Below are 15,236 nucleotides of genomic sequence, written 5' to 3'. Positions count from 1 at the left end.
CAGCTCAGTGCGGATGTTGCCTGTAATCCATGGCTTCTGGTTGGGGTATGTACGGTCACTGTGGGGACGATGTCGTTAATGCACTTATTAATGAAGCCGGTGACTGATGTGGTAAACTTCTCAATGTTATTGGATGAATCCCGGAACATATTCCAATCTGTGCTAGCAAAACAGTCCTGTAGCGTAGAATCTGGTACAGTACATCGGACCACCTCCATATTGGTCACGTCACTGGTACTTCCTGTTTGAGTTTAAGGGAGGGCGAGGGAGGGTCTTGTATGCGTTTCTGTGTGTGGATTAAAGTAATGTAGAGTTTTGTCGCCTCAAGTTGTACAGGTAACATGCTGGTAAAAATGAGGTAAAATGGATTTCAGTTTCCCTCCATTAAAATCACAGGCCACGAGAAAAGACGTCTCTGGATGTACATTTCTTGTTTGCTTATAGCCCTTTACTTCTCTTTGAGTGTGTTCTTAGTCCCAGAATTGGTTTGTGGTGGTAAATAGACAGCTATGATATTTTTGTGATGAAAACTCTCTTGGTAAATAGTGTGGTCTGCAGCTTATGACGAGGTATTCTAACTCAGGCGAGCATAGCCTCTAGACTTCCTTAACATTAGACATTGCGCACCAGCTGATGTTAACAAAGAGACACACCCCTCCTCCATTCGTCTGACCCGAAGTCTGCCATCTAGGCTTGATGATACATAGAAAACCAGCAAGACATATATTATCCATGTCCTCGTTCAGCCGCGAAACATAGAATATTGCAGTTTTTCAGGTCCTGTTGACAGGATGCATAAATGAACAGAAAATATATAAAAGATCAATAAAATATACTAGAAACATAAATTTCACGGTGTGCCAAAGATAGACACACAGCTGTTTGGTGAACCGGGCCTTGCCAAAGACTATCATCTCTCTGACCTTTCTGCTCCTATTCTCCATCTCTGTCAGTCAAAGGCATACCCCTCATTAGCACTGGGATAGGTGTATGCGTGCTTGCATGCGTGTTCAGTGTGTGGGTGCTTGTGTGTGGGGGCAATCATTACTGTTGTGTGTATGCTTCATACAATATAGTGTTAATATGTGGCAACGTGAGTAATTGAAAGTTGACATTTCTGTCTGTCTTGAGTGTATAGGTGTGTGCATGTGACCAGACAGAATGTATTTATTTCTGTTTGTGTTGCTGGTTTGTGTGTGGGCCTTCCCTAGACTGTGTGTGTGTGTGTGTGTGTGTGTGTGTGTGTGTATGTGTGTGTGTGTGTGTGTGTGTGTGGGGGGGGGGGGGGGGGGGTTGCTGGAGAAAAGAGAGTGAAGCCTATTGATTATTTTAATCCTCCTATTTGTGAGTCTGTGATCCTCTCGGCTCAAGCTTCCACGGGGGGATTGCTAATGGGCCCGAACGCTTCCCTCCTCAGCCCTTTCTCCCTGTCCAATTAACTTTACACTGGAATCTGCCAGGAGAGAGTGTGAGGAGGGTAGACTTCCAAGGTACACCCCACCCATTCTTTTCTACACCACTATCCATCCCCCCAGTCTCCCATAGCCACCAAATTCAGCTAAAACATTTACATCCAGAATACTATTACCACTCACCTTTAATTAAAGATCTGTCTGCTTGTTTTCACTCTGACAAGATGAGACCTCCATTCAGCCAATACTTCAATACCTCAGACTGGTTCACTGAGGGTGGGAGCAGAACAATGGTCTATTCTGTAATTGTAGAGTTTTGCTTGTGGTTTCAGTGGTTAAGTGACAGGATGCTGTCATTTTATATGAGTAAGGAATCACCTAACTGTGGTAATAGTGAGATTAAAAAAATAAAAAATAAAGCCAACATTTCGGTTATTAGGTTTTTCCATTAAATTGTTGGGAGCATATATAGAGTGAGCGACCGTCTTTACTTATTTTTATACAGTTTACTCTTGGTTAGCCAGCACCTCTACAAACATTTTTAGGTGAGCATCAGCTCATGCTAATTTACTAAAATAATAGTGAAATGTGAGATAACAGTAGCTATTTCAGTGGCAGCTGAGAGTTTAAGTTGTGAATGCAATGTACATCCATAAATGCAATATTCGTCCTTAAGTCTGTAACATTCATTGGTTTTCAACTCACCACATAAACAAAGGAAAATAAATTACTGCAGTAACAAATTGACAACGTTTTTGGATTGTAAATAATGACAGCATTAGTGTAAGTCAGAGAGTGACTCAGAGGCGTCTTCACATTGGTTTATTGTAGGTCTTATATATAGTCTTAGGAATTAGTTTTTAGTATTATACATAAAATATACACACACAGCTCAGCTTGCAAGGTACAGTGACAACAATCAATTGATACTGTTCAAAAACAAAAATCAGGTCTCTTTTTCAACAGTAAGTTATTTAACATTGTTTACTGCCAGGGAACACAGCAGAATGCAGCCTGACACAGAGAGAGGTCATGTACACTCACACACAAACTAATCTGTACATTACGTTGGTGTAAATGAGATGGTAGATCGTTGTTGCAATACTGTCCGTTAAGGTATAATACAGGAATAATGTTTTCATCTGACTGATGCAGTTTGATAATAACCAGTGTTCTGTCTCTAGATCAAGCCCAAAGCTCTGTCCTGTAGTTGGACCTGAGACTCGACACACACCGGTATACTGTGTTGTAACATTAATGCACACACATGGAGTAGCAGTATCATCCCTGCTGCAGCAGTGGTTTATTCTGTGGTTTTCCTAATACAACTACTTGTTACAATAGAGCCCTCCTCTGAAGTCCTGTAACATATACAACTACTTACATTAGGTACATGTATGATGCTATAACTACAGATGCGTGTCGCGAGGATCTGTTTTTCATGGTATTGTCTAGGCAGGGCATTTACATTGATGTAAAGATAGTTGTATTTTGTTATGGTATGACAAGATAATAATGTCGCCACACTGAAAATGCCATGAAATCCATTCTGATCGATAACACAAGTGAAACATTATAGATTCTCGTTGCCACTTTGTCAAGTGTTTGCATAACATCTTTGACCGACAGCATCAACCTGAACCTGCATATTTGGATTGCATTTACAATTAGTAATGTATGGTACATTCAATAAAACACACAAAGATGCACATTTCCATTGAAGACACTCTACGGTAGCATATATTTGAAAATGTGAAACTAGTTCTGTACAGAGTACAAGATGAATCCTCAATGTCCATATCCACCCTGTAAACAAACCGTCTGCTTTACCTTTGAAGAAAAGAAGACTCATCTATATACAAATAACCAGTATGATCTAAAGCTCCATCTCTGTGTATGCATTTGACACCCATTTTAAATTGCTATGTTATCAATTGAATGTAAAGTGAATATAGGAATAGTAATCCTATAGTAGTCCCGCCAACAGTTGAGGGTTTATACACAGGATGTCTGGGATCATTAGTGGAACATGATGATGCTCTATCATCCGCCATAAGGTCTGGAAAAATACTGTTTCTGTCTGCCATAAGCCTCATCATTGATATCCTGTGTGTTAGGGACCCCCCCATAGCTGTAGCCAGGGGCCATGTGGGTAAAACTAACAACAACATGATCCTTATCTTTACACACACACACACACACACACCATACTGGATGATGTTCGTGATGTTGCGTGTATTATCAGCTCCGATCAATATATTCATGACTTTTCTCGTTTTGTGTCTTCAGCCGTATTGGAAATCCATCTCGGAGCGAAGAAGGGAGGCGGGAGGCCTCGCAGCCAAGCTCGAAGTGTTCGATTTACAGTCTGCATTCTGAGACTATTTTACTCAATTCCACACTGGTGGTCGAAATGGTCAGCTCCTGTCAATGTAACACTAGATAGGGGAAGTCAATTAATCACTGTGTGTGTGTGTGCATTTCTGTGTGTGTGTGTGTGCATGTAACGCATGCGAGTCATGTATGCTTCCACATACCTGATCATATACACAGATGTGAGTGCATCAGAAGTGAATATACACACTCCACTCCATACGTATGTATTTGGACAGTGAAGCTGCATTTTTTTAAATTTGTCTCTATACTCCAGCATTTTGGATTTGAGAACACATGTTTCATATGAGGCAACAGTACAGAATGTCATCTTTTATTTGAGGGTATTTTCATGCATAGGCTATCTCTTTTACTGTTAATAAATGAAAGCACTTTTTGTATCTAGTCCCTATTGGGCAATTTTTTTCTCTCCAAAACACACACAAAAAACGCAAATGCATACAACAAGTTTTTAGAGTCACAAGCTTGATGTAGTCATTGTGTGCAAGGATTATGGGACCAAATACTTTTAACATTTGACTACTTTAATACACAATAAGTGAATTTGTACAAATACTTATGACTTATTCAAATGGATAAATAAAGTGCTTTGATACATAAAGTGCTTTGATTTCTAAACTGTAAAACGGATATGTATGAAAATAACCCTAAAATTAAAGGTGACATTCTGCACTGTCGCCTTACATGAAACATTATATCTCAAATCTAAAATGCTGGATTAAAAAAAAAAAATCCTTCACTGTCCACATACATATGGAGGGGAGTGTATGTAACTTTAAGAATATACACAATATCAAGATGATATATTTTTTTGTCTTGACATAATTCTTGTTTATCACCACATACTTACATGCTAGTTTAATTTAAATATCTGTGATTCAGGGATATCATGAGAATTACACAACACAGTAATATTAATTTAAAAAAAATTAAATGTAAAATATATACTTTCTTTAGACCTGCAGGCGGACCGGACCCCCTGCAGTACCTCCGCGGACCCATAGCCATGGGGAGTAAGGGTGCTGCAGCACGACAAACGAATGGACATGTGGGTGTGTATATTAAATTAACATTTCTATATACACACTTGCACATTAGATGCCTTCTAACTGCACTTGGTTTGGAATGTTATGGTTTGGCCACTATCCAAACTTTTAAAGACATAAAAAACACAGAGCAAATATACATTTTCCTTTTCCCACTGCATCTGTTCCTTTAAATAATGTGTGTGTTTTAGCAATAGAGAGAGAGAGAGAGAGAGAGAGAGAGAGGTTTAGAGAATCAGGTTGGATGAGAATCCTGAAGAAGGTGCTGTATATGTTTGCCTGGGAAATTGTTTGTTTGTGTGGTTGTATGTTTGTGTGTGTGTATGTGTAACGCATGAATGCCATCAGTCAGGGTAGATGAGGAAGCCAGAGAAGGTGCTGTATTTGTTGGTGTTTCCTCCGTGGACTTTACCCCCATCGAGCTGCACACACACTTCGTCCCCCACGTCCAGGTGCAGGATGACACTGTTGGAGGCATAGTCATAGTTCAGATCAGCATCCTGGGCTATGGCACTGGCCCTCACCTGAGAGAGAGAGGAACAAAGAGAGAAAGAGAGACGGAGAGACAGAGAGGGACAAAGAGAGAGAAAGAGACAGAGAAGGGGGGGGTGGGGTGGGGTGGTAGGTTGGAGAAAGTGACTAAGTAGACAAGTGGATAAATAATACAGACATGGAAAGCACATAATCTAATTGCATGTATTTAATCCAGAAAAAAGACCTAATTCATTTGGCTGTGATGTGTTTATACATGTACAGTACTATATAATGTAATATCTCAGCCTATGTCTGTTACGTTCGTTGTTGGAATGAGACCAAGGTGCAGCGTGGTAAGCGTACATCGTACTTTATTAGATGAACACCAAAAAAAAAAAAAAATTGCCGGAGGAACCGGACCGTGGATCATCGCCGGGGACTCCGGACTGTAGATCGTCACCGGAGGAACCAGACCGTGGATCGTTGCCGGAGGAACCGGACCGTGGATCGTCGCCGGAGGAACCAGACCGTGGATCGTCGCGGACTCCGGACCGTAGATCGTTGTCGCGGACTCCGGACTGGGAACCGTCTCTGGAAGCTCCGGACTGGGGACCGTCGCTGGAGGCTCCGGACTGGGCACCGTCGCTGGAGGCTCCGGACTGGGCACCGTCGCTGGAGGCTCCGGACTGGGGACCGTCGCTGGAGGCTCCGGACTGGGAACCCTCGCAGGCGGCTCTGGACTGGGAATCCCTGCTGGAGGCTCTAGACTGCATACCGTCGCTGTAGACTCTGTACCGCAGACCGTCGCTGGTGGCTATGGACCACAGACCATCGCTGGAGGCTCTGGACCGCAGACCGTCGCTGGAGGCTCCGGAACGCGGACCGTCGCTGGAAGTTCCGGACCGTGGACCGTCTCCGGAGGTTCCGGACTGTAGACCGTCTCAGGAGGTTCCGGACCGTGGACCGTCTCCGGAGGTTCCATCACTGGAGGCTTCGTACCATGGATCATCACTGGAGGCTTCGGGCCATGGATCATCACTGGAGGCTTCGTGCCATGGATCATCACTGGAGGCTTCGGGCCATGGATCATCACTGGAGGCTTCGGGCCATGGATCATCACTGGAGGCTTCGTGCGTGGAGTAGGCACAGGACGTACCTGTGGGATCTTCTGTTACGTTCGTTGTTGGAATGAGACCAAGGTGCAGCGTGGTAAGCGTGCATTGTACTTTATTAGATGAACACCACAAAAAAAAATATATATAAACTAACGTAAAGTTCTGCAGGGCTAGACAGCAACTATGCAAAAACAAGATCCAACAAACTAAGGTGGGGAAAAGTATGATCCCCAATCAGAGACAACGATAGACAGCTGCCTCTGATTTGGAACCATACCCGGCCAACAAAGAAATAGACAAACTAGAATGCCCACCCAAATCACACCCTGACCTAACCAAATAGAGAATTAAAAAGGCTCTCTAAGGTCAGGGCGTGAAAATGTCGGCCTTCAGTCCCTAAATGGATTACCCCAGAGAACACTGCTTCTCCAGCTGCTCTCTCCTCATCTGACTATGTGTTCTCTCATAGTCCTAGAGCATCTGGTCCTCGTGGTGTTGGCATAGGGCTACTCATTTTTCCTAAAAGGAGATTTGATCTTTTCCCCCTCTCTCACCTGTCCATTTCCTCACTTGAATTCCATGCTGTCACTGTCACTTGTCCACTCAAGCTTAACATTGTTGTCATCTATCGCCCAACAGGTGCCCTTGGAGAGTTCTTCAATGAGCTTGACACTTTGATAAGCTAATTTTCCGATGATGGCTCACCACTCATTGTACTGGGCAACTTCAAACTCCCGACTCCTGACTTCATCTAATTTCTTTCCACCTCTTTCTTTCCCCTCCTTGCCTCTTTTGACATCACACTTTCTCAGTCCCCTCCCACTCGCAAGGCAGGCAATACGCTTGACCTCATCTTTAGTAGAGGCTGTTTGCCTACTGATCTCACTGCAACCCCCCCCCCTTCAGATCTCTGATCACTACTTTGTTTCTTTTTCTCTCCTTCTCTCCTCCAACCTTACCCGCTCAGCTCCTACCCAGATGGTCATGTGCCATCACAATATTCTCTCTCTCTCTCCCACTATTCTCTTCTTTTCTATCCTATCATCTCTTCCTGCTAAATCCTTCTCCCTCCTTTCTCCTAACTTTGCCTCGACGAGCCTACTCTCCCTCCTTTGACTCTAACTGTTCCCTTTTCTGCCGGCCGGCTCGACCCTCCCGTCCTGCTCTGTGGCTGAGTGACTCACTGCATGCCCACAGAACAAGGCTGCGGCTGCTGGACAAAAATGGAGGACAACTAAACACTGGCGGACCTATCATCCTTCCACTTCCTCCTCTCTACCTTCTTTTCTTCTGTATCCACTGCTAAAGCCACTTTCTATCACTCTAAATTTCAAGCCTCTGCTTCCAACCCTGGGAAACTCTTTTCCACCTTCTCCTCCTTCCTTAATCCTCCACCTCCTCCCCCTCCCTACTCCCTCTCTGACGACTTTGTCAACCACTTCGAAAAAAAGGTTGACGACATTCGCTCCTCATTCACTCAGCCTACTGAGTCCACTGGTCCTCCTCACACAGAACTACCATATGCCTTGACCTCTTTCTCCACTCATTCTCCAGTTGAAATCCTGTGACTATTGATGTCCAGTCACCCGACAACCTGCCCTCTCAACCCCATCCTCTCTTCCCTTCTTTAGACTATCTATGGAGACTTCCCATTCCTCACTTCCCTCATCAACTCATCCCTGACCACTGGTTCCGTCCCCTCTGACTTCAAGATGACCAGAGTCGCTCTCCTCCTCAAGAAACCAACATTCGACCCCTCTGATGTCAAAACTACATACCGGTATCCCTTCTTGAGCGTGCGTCTCTGACCAACTCTCTCGTTATCTCTCTCAGAATGATCTTCTTGACCCTAACCAGTCAGGCTTCAAGACGGGTCACTCAACTGAGACTGCTCTCTTCTGTGTCACGAAGGCTCTCCGCTCTGCCAAAGTTGACTCGCTCTCCTCTCTTCTCATCCTCCTAGATCTATCCACTACCTTTGACACCGTGAACAATCAGATCCTCTTCTCCACCCTGTCAGGGCTGGGCATCTCAGGCTCTGCACACTCCTGGATGGCATCCTACCTGGCAGGATGCTCTGCTGGTGTCCCCCAGGGCTCGGTTCTAGGCCCTTTCTTCTTTTCCCTATGCACCGTCACTCAGGTCCGGCATATCCTCTGATGGTCTTTCCTATCATTCCTATGTAGATGACACTCAACTACTTTTCTCATTCTCCCTTCTGACACACCGGTGGCGACATGCATCTCTGTGTGTCTGGCAGATATCTTAGCTTGAATGTCAGCCCACCACTCCAAGCTCAACCTCGACAAGACAGAGCTGCTCTTCCTCTCGGGGAAGTCCTGCCCGCTCCAAGACCTCTCCATCACGGTCAACAACTCCACGGTGTCACCCTCCCAGAGTACAAAGAACCTTGGCATGACCTTGGACAACACCATGTCATTCTCTGCAAACTTCAAAGCAGTGACTCACTCCTGCAGGTTTATGCTCTACAATATCCGTTGAGTACATTCCTCCCACAGGAAGCGGCGCAGGTCCTAATCCAGATATTTGTCATCTACCATCTGGACTATTGCAACTCTCTGTTGTCTGGGCTCCCCACTTGTGCCATCAAACCCCTGCAACTTATCCAGAATGTAGCAGCCCGTCTGGTGTTCAACCTTCCCAAGTTCTCTCATGTCACCCCGCTCCTCCGTACACTCCACTGGCTTCCAGTTGAAGCTTGTATCCACTACCAGACCATGGTGCTTGCCTACTGAGCAGCAAGGGGAACTGCCCATCCCCACCTTCAGGCTATGCTCAAACCCTACATCCCAACCCAAGCACCCCGTTGTGATATTGCTGGTCTCTTGGCTGTCCCATCCCTACAGGAGGTCAGCTCCTGCTCAGTCCAGTCAAAGCTCTTCTCTGTCCTGGCACCCCAATGGTGGAACCATAGAGATCCTATTAAATAACTAGAGGGGCTATGTCATCCCACATGAAAAAATACTATTGTGTATACTATGGTAGGAATACTGTAGTGTTTTTGCATACTTTACTGTAGTATTTACAGTTTACTATAGTATAAATACTGTAGTAAAAAAAGAGTAGTACATACTATAGTAACTACTGTAGTGTTTTTGCAGACTAGTATTTACTGAAGTGTTTTGCGGACTGTAGTATGGTATACTGTAGAATTTACTGTCGAGTTTGTGCAAACTGTAGTATACTGTAGTATTTACTGTAGTGTTTTGGGGGGGACACTACTGTAGTATTTACTAAAGTGTTTGTGTATTATTATCTTTGACAATGAAGTGGGGGGCTTTCTCCTTGAGGAAACCTACTGGAGAAATACTAAAATATCACACTTTCTATAACCTGTAGGTAGGTAGGACAAAGAGTTCAGAGCTTCTACTCTTTTCTATAACCTGTAGGGAACAAAATATATTGTCTATACTTGGGTTTAGGTTTCTCACTTACGGGCGGGACAAATTGGGATATGCAGGAGGGGAACACACAGTGTATATGCAAATTAAATACTGTAGTATTTACTATAGTTTAAATGTTTTGGGGGTTTTGTGGACTGTAGTGTTCTTGTGGACATTTCTGTAGTATTTACTACAGTGTTTTTTTGTGTTGCTAATACTGTAGTGTTTAGTATAGTATACTACTACTACTACTACTACTAGTATACAAAGTACTACACACGATTGAGGTTTACTACAGTGTGTAGTATAGTATTCTACAGTATACTACAGTTTACTACATAATTATATAGTAAGTACTGTGGTATTCTATAGTAAATTCAAATCAAATTAAATCACATTTTATTTGTCACATGCGCCGAATACAGCAGATGTAGACCTTACAGTGAAATGCTTACTTACAAGCCCTTAACCAACAATGCAGTTTAAAGAAAATACTAGTGGTGCAACGGATCACAAAACGGTTTTGAGTCACGGATTGGATAATATTTCGGATCAGCAAAAAAAAAGAAGGGAGACAAATGAAACTTTGCTTTCCATTTATTACTTAAAGAACACTTAAAGCAAGGAACTTTTCAATGTTTAAATAACATTTTTAAATAAAATATTCAATACTCAATTGTTAAATTAAAGTGCAATATGAGGCATGATACCTTCTTCCTTAGAACAATAGTGAATGTAAAAATAGCTTGTGTCTTCATCATCAATACAAAGTAAAAAAAGAAAGCAGCAAAGCAGACCTGAGCTTATAACTTCACATTGCTTTTTCAAAAAGATGATGTCTACATTGTCTGGGGAGAGGGAAGACCTCTTTACAGTCACTATGTCCCCTGCTGTGGAGAACACCCTCTCACTAGGAACTGAAGTGCCAGGCACAGCCAGGTAGCATCTTGCCATCATGGCAATGTGAGGGTATTTACACTCATTGCGTTTCACCATGCCACTGGATCACCATCCACTGGAATGCCGCTTGCTGCCTTGTAGGATGCCACCTCCTCTTTGATGGTGTTGACAAACATCTTGCCTGTGTCCTTGCTCACAAAAGTCTCCCCGAAAAGCTCCTTCATGGCCAAATTATTTTGTGGAGGAGATGCCTCTGAGTCTGCTCCGGTCGGCTCTGTGGCTTGACCCTGCAGAAAAAATGACTTGATCTATGAAACAAACAAATTATTTATTTTCATATTTCATAGAACTATAATTGTGGCAATAACATTTAATAAAAGACATTATTATCCAATCAAAAATGATGATTCTTATAGCAATAGCATAGACTTAGATTAGACTGCAGTATATTTATTATTTAAGTAATTCACTTTTATTTATTTGTTTACCTCTTCAGTGGCCTCAATGTCTGTGGTGAGATCACTGTATGTCCTCCGGTGTAGGGTCTAGGTGAGACAGGGACTTGAACCTTGGATCCAGTGCAGTAGATCTATGAAGGTAGTCCTGTACATTAGGGGGGTATCTGGGGTTCAGGTCCTGTCTAAAGGCAGCCTTGACATCTCTAGTGATGGTGCTGTCTTCCTCACTTGGGGCCATGGATTGTAGAATCCTTGTTTTCAGAGGTAGGATCACAGACCAGACGGTGCCGTTTTAGTGCTCAATAGGGTTGTAACCGTTTTGAGGGGTTTGAGCACCTGGAGGACCTCCTTTGCCACTTTCACGTCATCATCAGACAAGGTGACGATGTCTTTATTTTTTTCCAGGGTCTTCTCTGTCAGTGCAGAGTATACAGCTGCCTGCTGCTCAAGATAGCTCTCCAACATGTCATAAGTGGAGTTCCATCTTGTTGTGACATCATGTATGAGCTTTTGGGTTGGTAGCTGTAGCATTTCTTGCTTGGTCTTAAAACTTCTTTGGGATAGGGGGCAGTATTTTCACATCCGGATGAAAAGCATGCCCAGAGTAAACTGCCTGCTACTCAGGCCCAGAAGCTAGGATATGCATATTATTAGTAGATTTGGATAGAAAACACTCTGAAGTTTCTAGAACTGTTTGAATGATGTCTGTGAGCTCATATGGCAGGCGAAAACCTGAGAAGAATCCAACCAGGAAGGGAGAAATCTGAGGTTTGTAGTTTTTCAAGTCTTTGTCTATCCAATATCCTGTGTAAATGGGGTCAGATTGCACTTCCTAAGGCTTCCAGTAGATTTCAACAGTCTTTAAAAAGTTGTTTCAAGCTTCTATTGTGAAAGGGGAGCGAATAAGAGCTGTTTCAACAAGTGGTCAGCCTGAAAGCCGTTAGTTGTGTCTCGTGCGTGGCCTTGAGCGCGATGGTCGTTCTCTTTCCTTTCTATTGACAACGGAATTGTCCGGTTGGAATATTATTGAAGATTTATGATAAAAACATCCTAAAGATTGATTATATACATCGTTTGACATGTTTCTACGAACTTTAATGGAACTTTTTGACTTTTCGACTTTTCGTCCGTCAAATGCGCTTTGTGCATTTGGATTAGTGAACTAAACGCTAGAACAAAAAGGAGGTATTTGGACATAAAGGTGGACTTTATCGAAGAAAACAAACATTTATTGTGGAACTGGGATTCCTGGGAGTGCATTCCGATGAAGATCATCAAAGGTAAGTGAATATTTATAACGCTATTTCTGACTTTTGTTGACTCCACAACTTGGCGGGTATCTGTATGGCTTGTTTTGGTGGCTGAGCGCTGTACTCAGATTATCGCATGGTGTGCTTTTGCCGTAAAGCTTTTTTGAAATCTGACACAGCGGTTTCATTAAGGAGAAGTTTATCTTTAATTCAATGTATAACACTTGTATCTTTCATCAACGTTTATGATGAGTATTTCTGTAAATTGATGTGGCTCTCTGCAAATTCACCGGATGTTTTGGAGGCAAAACATTACTGAACATAACGCGCCAATGTAAACTGAGATCTTTGGATATAAATATGAACTTTATCGAACAAAACATACATGTATTGTGTAACATGAAGTCCTATGAGTGCCATCTGATGAAGATCATCAAAGGTTAGTGATTAATTTTATCGCATGGTATGCTTTCGCCGTAAAGCCTTTTTGAAATCAGACACTGTGGCTGGATTAACAAGAAGATTATCTGTAAAATGGTGTATAATACTTGTATGTTTGAGGAATTTTAATTATGAGATTTATGTTGTTTGAATTTGGCGCCCTGCAATTTCACTGGCTGTTGGCGAGGTGGGACGCTAGCGTCCCACATATCCCAGAGAGGTTTTAAGCGGCTGTTGTGCTTCGGTGGAAAAAGGAAACCACCTTCCTAATCCTCCCAAGGAGGCGGTCCATCTGGTTCACTGAGATTCCCCTTTGGGATGCTAAATTGATCACATGTGCAAAGCAAGCTATCTGTGGCCCCAGTCCAGCTTCTAACACTGCATTTACCTGGCATTATCTGTGGTGATTGGGATATTGCTATTGGGCCTCTCTAGCTTCTACTCTGCTACTGCTCTGAGCAGTACCTGCGCCAGATTTGTGCCTGTGTGACTCTCATAGAGGGGGCGTGTCTGTAGCACCGGACTTCCTATCTCCCACTCCTCTGTGGTGTAGTGAGCAGTCACAGTCACGTAGCTTTCCGTTGCCCTGGAGGTCCACCCGTATGTGGTGAGGGAAACAGAGGATGCCTTGGATAATTCGGCGACAATTTTGATATTTTCCTGTTCATTAAGATCTGGCATGATCTTCATACTGAAGTGGGTGCGTGAGGGGATTTCGTAGCGTGGCTCAAGTACTTTCACCATATTTTTAAACCCTTTGCTTTCCACAACAGAGTACGGCCTCATGTCTGCAGTGATAAACATCCCAATAGATTTGGTGATGGCTTTAGTCCGGTCTGATTCTGCAGCAAAGGGCTTAAATGCCGCGGTCAGAAGTTGTCTCTTGGCTGAGTTGGGCTCCCGTCACTGACAAACCAGGGTGATGACGCTATAAATATGTGCCTATGCTCCATGTATTTCCATGATCATATGGCTTTCTTGTGGCACAATGCCTACACACCATAATGGTGTTGTACACCACCCTTCTTCCATCATATTTGACAGGGAAACCAACATGCTCCCATACATGAGACTTGAATGAAGCGAGAGGCTTTTCCAGTTCTTCAGCTCCTCCGCTAGCCATGGCTGTCACTGCTCTTTTTTCTTCTTTGCTTTTTGCAACGCGAGCATCCGCGAGTGATTCATTGGGATTCAACATGCCTGGTTCACGTGAACAGTACACACAACTGCTTAAAAAAGAATCAAATCAACCTTCAGGCTTCAGAGTAAAACACAGCACGCATCTGTCTTGTCTTTATCTTTTCACTGCAACTCTGCAACGATATTTAGGGAATTATTACTTTAAAAAGTAACAGCGACAGTAAAACTGTATTTCACACTATGATGGTTAAACTTTGCAAATGATCTGCGGTTCACATGCGTGCCGAACCGTAGGGGGTGATCCTCACGGATCAACTAAGGTCCGTTACACCACTAGAAAATAGCTAAAAAAAGTAAGAAATAAAAGTAAGAAATAATGAAAGAGCAGCAGTAAAATAACAATAGCGAGGCTATATACAGGGGGTACCGGTACAGAGTCAGTGTGCAGGGGCACTGTGGTATTTGTTATGTGGGATGAACCTTCAAAGTTGCATTTTACTTATGCAATAAAATAAAAGTAAGGCACGCGATATATCAGAGATTGTGTAATGGAATTATTGTCAACTTAAAATATTGTCATATAATTATAAATACAGTTTATATTGGTTCCATACCAAGTTTCTGTGTAAATAGCCTCTAAAATATATACAAACAGAATGTATAAATTGTTTTTCTTGGAAAATGTCAGTACTTGTTGCATTTACAACTTGTCTAAGTCCTATCATCAACTGAATTCAGTCAGTGTATTGCTGTGGATTCACTGCATTGTTTGATTGGAATGCTGGCATATTGGTGGTTAATTTGAAATATCCTCTTAAACTGTGTGGTTAGTTAGCTAACAAATACACAGTGCAGATAAATACTTCACATTCATTATTACAGTACTGGCAAACCATGTTTGACCAATTCACCTATCAAAAGGGCTGACCTTTATCCCATTATAAGAAGGTTCATGTCTATTCTAGTATTCTAAATCCTTATTCTATGGGTGGAACCAGCTTCCCCGTGATGCTAGGACAGCTAAGTACCTGCCCCTCTTCCAAAACCATCTGAAACCCTACATCTTCAAAGAGTATCTTAAATAAGACATCTCAGTCTTATTCCATCCCACACCCATTTCCTTGCACTCATCTTCTCCTACGAGCACTGACTTTGCTGATAATTTCCTTATTGAGGAAAAATGTACTTACTACGACTGTGAT

The 15,236-nt window shown here is 42.9% G+C and overlaps 1 protein-coding gene and 1 non-coding gene across 4 annotated transcripts in view; both read right to left on the bottom strand.

Annotated features, from left to right (window-relative positions):
• Positions 1-2,218: 2,218 nt before the first annotated feature.
• The window catches only part of c1ql4b (complement component 1, q subcomponent-like 4b), a 28,328-nt gene continuing 15,310 nt past the window's right edge, over positions 2,219-15,236 (bottom strand). For all 3 annotated transcript variants that reach the window (XM_071375910.1, XM_071375918.1, XM_071375926.1), the window contains exon 3: positions 2,219-5,376. In XM_071375910.1, coding sequence (XP_071232011.1) covers positions 5,197-5,376 — 180 coding nt within the window. In that variant the 3' untranslated portion in view covers positions 2,219-5,196. The remainder of the gene's footprint in view (positions 5,377-15,236) is intronic.
• On the bottom strand, positions 9,735-9,787 carry LOC139568989 (U7 small nuclear RNA). Its single transcript, XR_011673825.1, has one exon. It is a non-coding gene; the product is annotated as a U7 small nuclear RNA (small nuclear RNA).

The sequence above is a fragment of the Salvelinus alpinus genome, chromosome 2, assembly GCF_045679555.1.
Source record: "Salvelinus alpinus chromosome 2, SLU_Salpinus.1, whole genome shotgun sequence".
NCBI classification, from domain to species: domain Eukaryota; kingdom Metazoa; phylum Chordata; class Actinopteri; order Salmoniformes; family Salmonidae; genus Salvelinus; species Salvelinus alpinus.
Note: the sequence above shows the minus strand (reverse complement) of the source record. Positions and strands in the feature narration are given on the sequence as shown.